This window comes from Danio rerio, chromosome 24 (genome assembly GCF_049306965.1).
Source record: "Danio rerio strain Tuebingen ecotype United States chromosome 24, GRCz12tu, whole genome shotgun sequence".
NCBI lineage: Eukaryota > Metazoa > Chordata > Actinopteri > Cypriniformes > Danionidae > Danio > Danio rerio.
In genome coordinates this window covers 25,501,114-25,508,505 of record NC_133199.1, presented here as the reverse complement: position 1 = coordinate 25,508,505, position 7,392 = coordinate 25,501,114, and the positions used below count along the sequence as shown (strand labels likewise).

The 7,392-nt window shown below is 33.1% G+C and overlaps 1 protein-coding gene across 1 annotated transcript; it reads right to left on the bottom strand.

Moving 5' to 3' along the window:
* Nucleotides 1-2,395: 2,395 nt before the first annotated feature.
* On the bottom strand, nt 2,396-6,216 carry rpl21 (ribosomal protein L21). The gene is given in 6 exon segments (NM_001002155.1): nt 2,396-2,517; nt 2,711-2,861; nt 5,066-5,178; nt 5,316-5,377; nt 5,466-5,544; nt 6,178-6,216. Coding segments are annotated over 5 exon segments (483 nt in total). The 5' UTR covers nt 5,533-5,544; nt 6,178-6,216; the 3' UTR covers nt 2,396-2,427.
* Nucleotides 6,217-7,392: the final 1,176 nt, after the last annotated feature.

Genomic DNA, 7,392 nt, shown 5'->3' with positions numbered 1-7,392 from the left:
ACTCCAGTAAACAACTATGTTCATATTAGACCATCATGGAATTAAGGCTGTTACACATCTGCTGTGTATCTCAGTAACTCACCCTAATTGAAGTAAATATTGGGTGAAGTACTGAGGTGGGATGAGATAACAAATTTGTCAGATACGCAGTCAGGCATTCAGCCACTCTGAGAGAGAGGGAGAGAGAGAGGGGTGGTCCTTGCTTACACACCAAATCACACAAAGAACACAGTAAATTTACAAGTGTACACACTCCACGAAGCAGACAAATGTATCAGCAAGTTCAGATATTTGTGAATTGAGTCATCCTTCAACTCAATATTTGAGTGTTTGAACAGAATTAGGGGAGATTTCTAATTTGTGACTCTTGACCACATAACTAGTGTTAATTTTTGGAATTTAAGAAAAACTAATTTATAGACAATATTTGGCCAAGATGCTGCTACTATTTGAAAATCTATAATCTGAAGGTTAAAATCCCTAAATACTGAGAAAATTGCGTTTAAATTTGCCCAAGTTATTGTACATTACTAATTATCTCCACAGAAAATCATTTTTACTTCATTATATTGTTTTTAATGTAAAGCAAAACCTCTGTTGATTATACAAATAATACTATAAAAGTTGGATTTTTGTGGTTTGAGTAATCAACTTAAATCATTATTAGACCATTTATTAGTAATAAGTAGTGAAAAATAACCCATTTAGGTGCCTTCATATCAGTCAATGATGAACAAGGAAATATTGAGCAATGCTTTATCAATTCAATTTAATATCAGAATTGAAAATAAATCATTCATTATTGTTCTTGTAACACATTTGATTATTTAACTTCCTGCATTAAACATCTCTTCATACCATAAAGGTTTGCTGCCATAATTACCAACAATTTTCCTCAGTGATATTTGTTTGATATTTAATGCAAGAAGCATTTATCTGTACTACAAACAAGACAACCATAAAGCTAATTATATGCCTTTAGGATTTTTCCTCACAAACCCCAATGTTTTTTAATCAGCACTACAAAGGTTATCAATATTTGTCATGAATCTTGCAACTAAACATGAATCAGCTATTATCAGAAAATCAGTCAGCGGAAGTGGTATCAGTGACGGTTAATACTGCCTTCTAGCGACAGCTCTCGTCAACTACCATATATTAACCAACCGCATCTGAAAATAGTGACCTTCCGCACGTATATTTTTGATTAGTACGTAAACTGTTACATTGTATTCCTTTTTTTTTTACTTGAAGCACCCAAGAGAAGGTTCACGTTTGTTCTTTTATAACTTTTCAGTATAGGCAAACTGGAGCTAAATGTATATATATAAAAAAGGAAATGTTACTTGTCTTCGGTCAAGTTGTTTGTGACAATGTATATGTAAATTTATAGTAACAAAATCTTTCTGTACTATAGCCTACTTTTACAATACCAAGATGTCTAAAAATAAGTCACTTCTGAGAAAGCTGGAGCTTGCTGTAGCCTAATCCACGACATCTTAGAATCGCATTTTAGCACGAAAAGATAAAAGCTTGCCTCTTTGGACCAATCATTGCAATTGTTTGCTATTACTGATTAAATGTGCCATTTATAAACGTAATGTACTGCAATATCTTTGAAAACCACTGTGGACAGTAAATAGGCTTTCTGGGGAAATGCACCACTGAGACATGTATAGCAAGTAAACATCAAGTATAGATTTAAGTAATGCAAGAATGCTTTTCTCAGTCAGATTAGCAATGCACAATAAGTGATCTTTACATTTTTTTTAAAATAGAATTGACCAAGCTTTTAAGCTGGTATGTTAAATCGGTATATTGCATGCCAAGGTCCTACAGCCCACAAAGAAAATAAAAGACCACATAAATTAAACAGTTTTGATGACTTGCTTGATTTTTTTTTATGTTCAGCTTCTCAGTATTTAGTTTGGCATAATTAGAAATACCTCCATAATAAAAAAACACTATTGTTTAAAAAGAAAAAAAAACGTCTTAAAGAGTATCAGCTAAGAAACATTGGTTAAAATGACTCTGCCTAACGATGATTTTAAAAGAACAAAAGGCACAAAAAAAAAAAATACTATAACAAAAAAAAAAAATCTTATTTCTGCATTTCAACCTGTACTTTTATAACGGCCCATTGTCAGTTAGCATAAGTGCAATGTCACTCAAACTCTTCAGATTCAAGCTTAAATATATTATGGAGAACTGCAAACTTTCAATGTTCTTATTTTTAAAAATGATGCAGTGTATATTACATAATTTGCAATTTTTGTAGATCAGTATAAACCATTGACAAAGTAGTCTAAATGCAAACCTTTTCAGTTAAGATGCTGTTGTGTTAACAAACACTAATAAAAATGATTAAAGACAGAGTCCCAAACAACAAGGTCTGTGGTACAAAGAAGTTTATTTTGGTCAGCAGATTTATGCCATAAACTCGTATGGGATGGGCTCCAGGAGCTGAGGCTTGTTGTTCTTAGTGCTGACGAAGTGTGCTGGCCGTGGAGCAGCAGGCTGAAAAACAAGATAAAACCCATCAAAAACACTGAAAGAACATCAGCCAGAGCAGGTAAAGTGGCACATCTTGTCATTACATACAATGAATGTCATTTCAATGGAATATTAACAACTTCAAATGACCACATTGGTTTACATGCAAAAAAAATGCATTTGAGTCTAAATATTGCAACATTAGCTGAAGTCATACCTGGCGTTTCAGCTCAATCCAGGTGCCCTCCTTCTTGGCCTCCACTTTCTTCTTCTCGTTCTCCTTGACGCGCTGCAGGAAACTGTCTCTGCTCTTTGAGTGCTTAATATGCTCAATACGCACATTAATTCTCTTGGCCAGGATTTTGCCCCTAAGAGCGAAAACAAGAACCGGTCACAAACAAGAACTGTTGAACATTTACAAGCATTAGCAATGAGAGGCATGTTTCCATATTGACAATCCGGTAAAGGCATTAATGTGCCTCTCCAGGGTGCATAAGGATGATTGCTCTCCCCCATATGAATGACCACACAGGACACTAGATGGCCCTTATGGCAAAGTGAATCTGGGGTGTTCTAAATTAAAAACATTCAGTCTTATGGACAGCAAAAACACATTTCTGACATGTGCTTGACTATTCATTTCCAAAACTCAATCTGTTTACTGAATCTAAATGAAAAGGATCAACAGCAATTTACTAGAAAATATAGGTGTGATATTGGCAACAGTTCCATCTCCATAATTTTCTCATAATAATTATTCAATATTTAGCTGAGTGCGTTTCAAGTGCTGGTACTTCATCTGGTTTAGGTCTGTAATAAATAACCGATCGTAAAATTGTAACATTAATGCTTTTTCATTAAAAATGCATACTTCCCAACTTTTTGGGATTCTGTCTACACGGATGGCATTTAAAGATAAAAAATATATAAAATTTAATTCACTGAAACTGATAACAAAAACTTTTTTTTCAAAACAACTGTGTCATGTGAACAACTCCGCTTATATGGTGAAAGACCATGCAGATGTTTTGGATGTTCTCTATTTTGGCAGATCAAAATGTTAGTTTGCGCCCATTGAAAAAGACCATATTTACACAGACCTGTTGTTCTGGCACATCTTCCAGTCTATACTTGCTTTTGCAACTTTATATATTAGTGTTACCTGCAGTAACAACTCCACCTAAGTCCATTTCTTGGCATTTTGCACCCACGTTTAAGAGGGTAAATAAGTGTGTAAATAAGAGTATAGAGTAAATCAGTTTGTATGGATGACCAAATGTTGGAAAACTGTGAACTTGGCATGTTTTAGATGAAAATGCAGTTTTCAAACAGTCTAAAATTCAGCAATTCCTTGCTAATGTATAGAGGTAAAATTGGTTTCATATTCGCACATTTAGAAGTCACTATATTATTTACCATGTTACTTTGAATATTCGATCACAATTAGTATGCAAGTATGACTTGAAAACAAAATTAACTTTGTTTGACAGTGAACAATGTTGTACTTTGATAGTCATTGGCTGCTAATATGATTTCGCTATTTAGAGTTAGCAAATAATACTTTTATGAAATTATATTAAGGGTAAAGTCCGAATGTGCGAATATAAAACCAACTTTACCTCTATTGCTATTGTCACTCATTCACATTGAAGGATGCATGTCATTGTTATCTTGCAAAAGTGCCTAGTTCTGGTGGAACAATAGAAAATCTTAAGCACTTGATTATTCACAAGGCCAATTACTTTAATTTTCCCTTATGTAGCGCATCTTTTTTTATCTGTAGTTACGCTTGAATGGTTTAAACAATGTTCATTGCGAACATGGTTGGTGTGCATATAAAATTAATCTGCAATGTCAATTACGATGCATTGTGGTATAAGTCTCTGAAGTTTGCATCCAAAATCTAACGTTTCCCAAGTGCAAAGGTATTTTAAAAAAAAAAAAAGAAAAGAAGACTGTACATTGATGCATGAAAACTGCCCAGATTAAAATTCATACTATGCACTGTTATACTAAATAGGAAGTACTTCAAGTAGGAGCAAAAACGACTAAAAGTACCAACACCAAAGATTGTGTGATTTTGGTTGCATCCACAGCCTAAAAGGGGAAAGTAGCCTAAAAAGTGACTGGTTATGGAAAAATCCCTTTATTAAATCAATAATCAAATAAACTATCTATAGTTCATATCAGGCGTGCTCAACCTCAGTCCTGGAGGGTTGATGCCCTGCATAGCTTCCTTCAAGCTTGATTAGCTGGTTCAGGTGTGTTAAATTGAGGTTGGAAATAAAATATGCAGGACACTGTCCCTCCAGGACAGAGTCTGGGCACCCCTGGATTATATGGTTACACTTAGAAATGAAGAAACTGTAATTATTCAATGGATATTGAACTTTTGGCTCAGTTTATTCAAACACAATTTCATTTGGGAACAAAGCACTACTGCTTGCATTAAAACATTTAACTACTTAAATAAAAACGAATCGAGTGGACTTTGCACCTAATGGTTTGGTATTTCTTTAGTCGGTCTCACTGATAAAATCATCAGATGCATCATGTTAAGGGCAGTACTTACTTGACCTGCTTGTTGACAATGATGCCTACAGCATGCTGCGTAACATTATAAACACGTCCTGTTTTGCCATGGTAGCACTTATGAGGCATGCCTTTCTGGATGGTTCCTGTGCCCTGGATTAAAACAAAAAGTAAATTAACTACACAACTTAAATGACCAGTTTAAAAAGATAAGGCTAATGTGTTTTCTTGTTAAATGCACTACGATAATCTCTTTTTAATGCTTCAAACATTGAAACTCTTAATTTTACCTTGATATCTACAATATCACCCTTCTTATAGATGCGCATGTACGTGGACAGAGGGATTGGGCCTGTTGTAGAAAGAAAAGTTGCCAGGTGTAAAAATGTTACATTATACAGTATATTATAAACAAATAAACAAAAATGTGACTAACTCACCATGCTTGCGGAAGGGCCTGGCAAACATATACCTGGTCCCCCTCCTCTTGCCTCTGGTGTTAGTCATGATGCCTGATTACTGGATAAAGGAAACAAAACAGTTAGAAAATTAAAATGAAAGCACAAACATTATCTGAAACTATTAATTTATCTAAACTTAAAATCAAATTCACAATACAACAGACTGTTAAACATCACAACAGGTTTAAGCCCTTTGGTCATTATTAACTGTAAAAAATAGTGTATAGCAACATAGCATATAATAATATACATTAATTACATAACGATCATATAGAAAACTAATTTAAGTCACTTTAATTTATTAAATACACAATTCTTTGACATTAAATCGTCTCGGATCTGTTCAACTTTAACGTTAGTTCATTTACACACGCAGCATTTACTTAAGACCCAATCTTTAGTCTCATAAATGCTTTTATGTATTCGTGTTACATATAAACCAGGTATATATATTTTTTTACTTTAATTTTATATCCACGTCTCTGCTGTCTGTACACGCATGGCCCGCATGGAGCAGACACGCTGAAGCTTGGCTTCTTATTTTGCCATTTGCCGCCTCCAGCGGTGCATATGACAACTTAATTCGATACCATGCTCGGTGGGGTATTTTATGGGCACTTTGTGAGCAGTTTTGCGCGACAAGAGTCATGTATTTAACGATTTATTACATAAAAACTGGAGCACATCTTACCCCCGGTTGCTCGCAAGATGGCGGGTACGGCGGAAAGAGAATGATAGGGTCCTGCGGCTCTTCCTTCAGTACGCGAATAGGAGGACTACTCATTTGCCCGAGTAAAATTGTAAGGGCAGCACAGTGATGTCATCGCTATACATAAACAGTTTTTTTGTTGATTGTTGTTTGACTATTTGCAATTCTTTTAAACCTGCCTGGGAGAGGATTTGAATAGGATTTTATAATTAAAACTAATTGTATCTAGCTTTAAATAAAAACTAATTAATCCGAATTAAAATCATGAATACGCTTATTATTTATTTATTTAACTTTGTTTATTAAAAGCAGTACAGTATTACTTTTGAACATGCCCGCGAGACTATTTGGTGAATATCTGTAATTATAATGACGAGCTGTGTAGATTTTATGTTAAATAAGAAGCTTCAAAAGAGTTCATTAACACTTATTTGATTTATTAAAATGAAAATTAAATCTTGACGTGAATTCGGTAAATGAACTGTTGAACATTTAATTTATTAAAATGCAATAAAATAATTCTTAATTATATCAGCAGTCTGTGAGCTTTGTAAAATGTAGATTTATTCGATAACAAGTTATCCAGGTTAACCTAGTTATGTTTAAAAATAATAAAAACAATCAATTAAATGCGGACATAATCTTCTTTAATTTCATGAAAACTATTACAAATTTAAATTAATTTAATTTAATCTAATCATTAATTAGCCTAGTATATATTTATATAGGTCTATTTAATTATGTAATCCAGCTTAAAGTGTTTTTTAATGAGAAGTTTTACAGGAGTAAAAAACTTGAAATGAAATGAAAACTCTTTTTTAATTAATTAAAGTCTGACATAAATGAGTTTTTAAAATTGCTCAAAAAGCCAGATTTAAAAAAAATCTCACTTTTTCTTTACTCTAAATTTATTTCACATCAATTGAAATTTAAATAAATAAAATAACAAATTAATTCAATCATGCCATAAATTGGAATTTTAATTATACCACCGGTAAATAAACTAGTAAAATGTTTGATTATTACTTTTTTTTTCAATAACAAACTTTTGTGACAAGCCTTTGTGAAGACAAAAGTTTTCAACAAACTTTTGTGAAAGTGTGAAGGTAATTCACTAAGTTGTAATTAATTCAATGAAATCCTGATAAATGATTTTACATTTATTCCACAAGTTCTCTTTGAAATTGAAATTCAGTG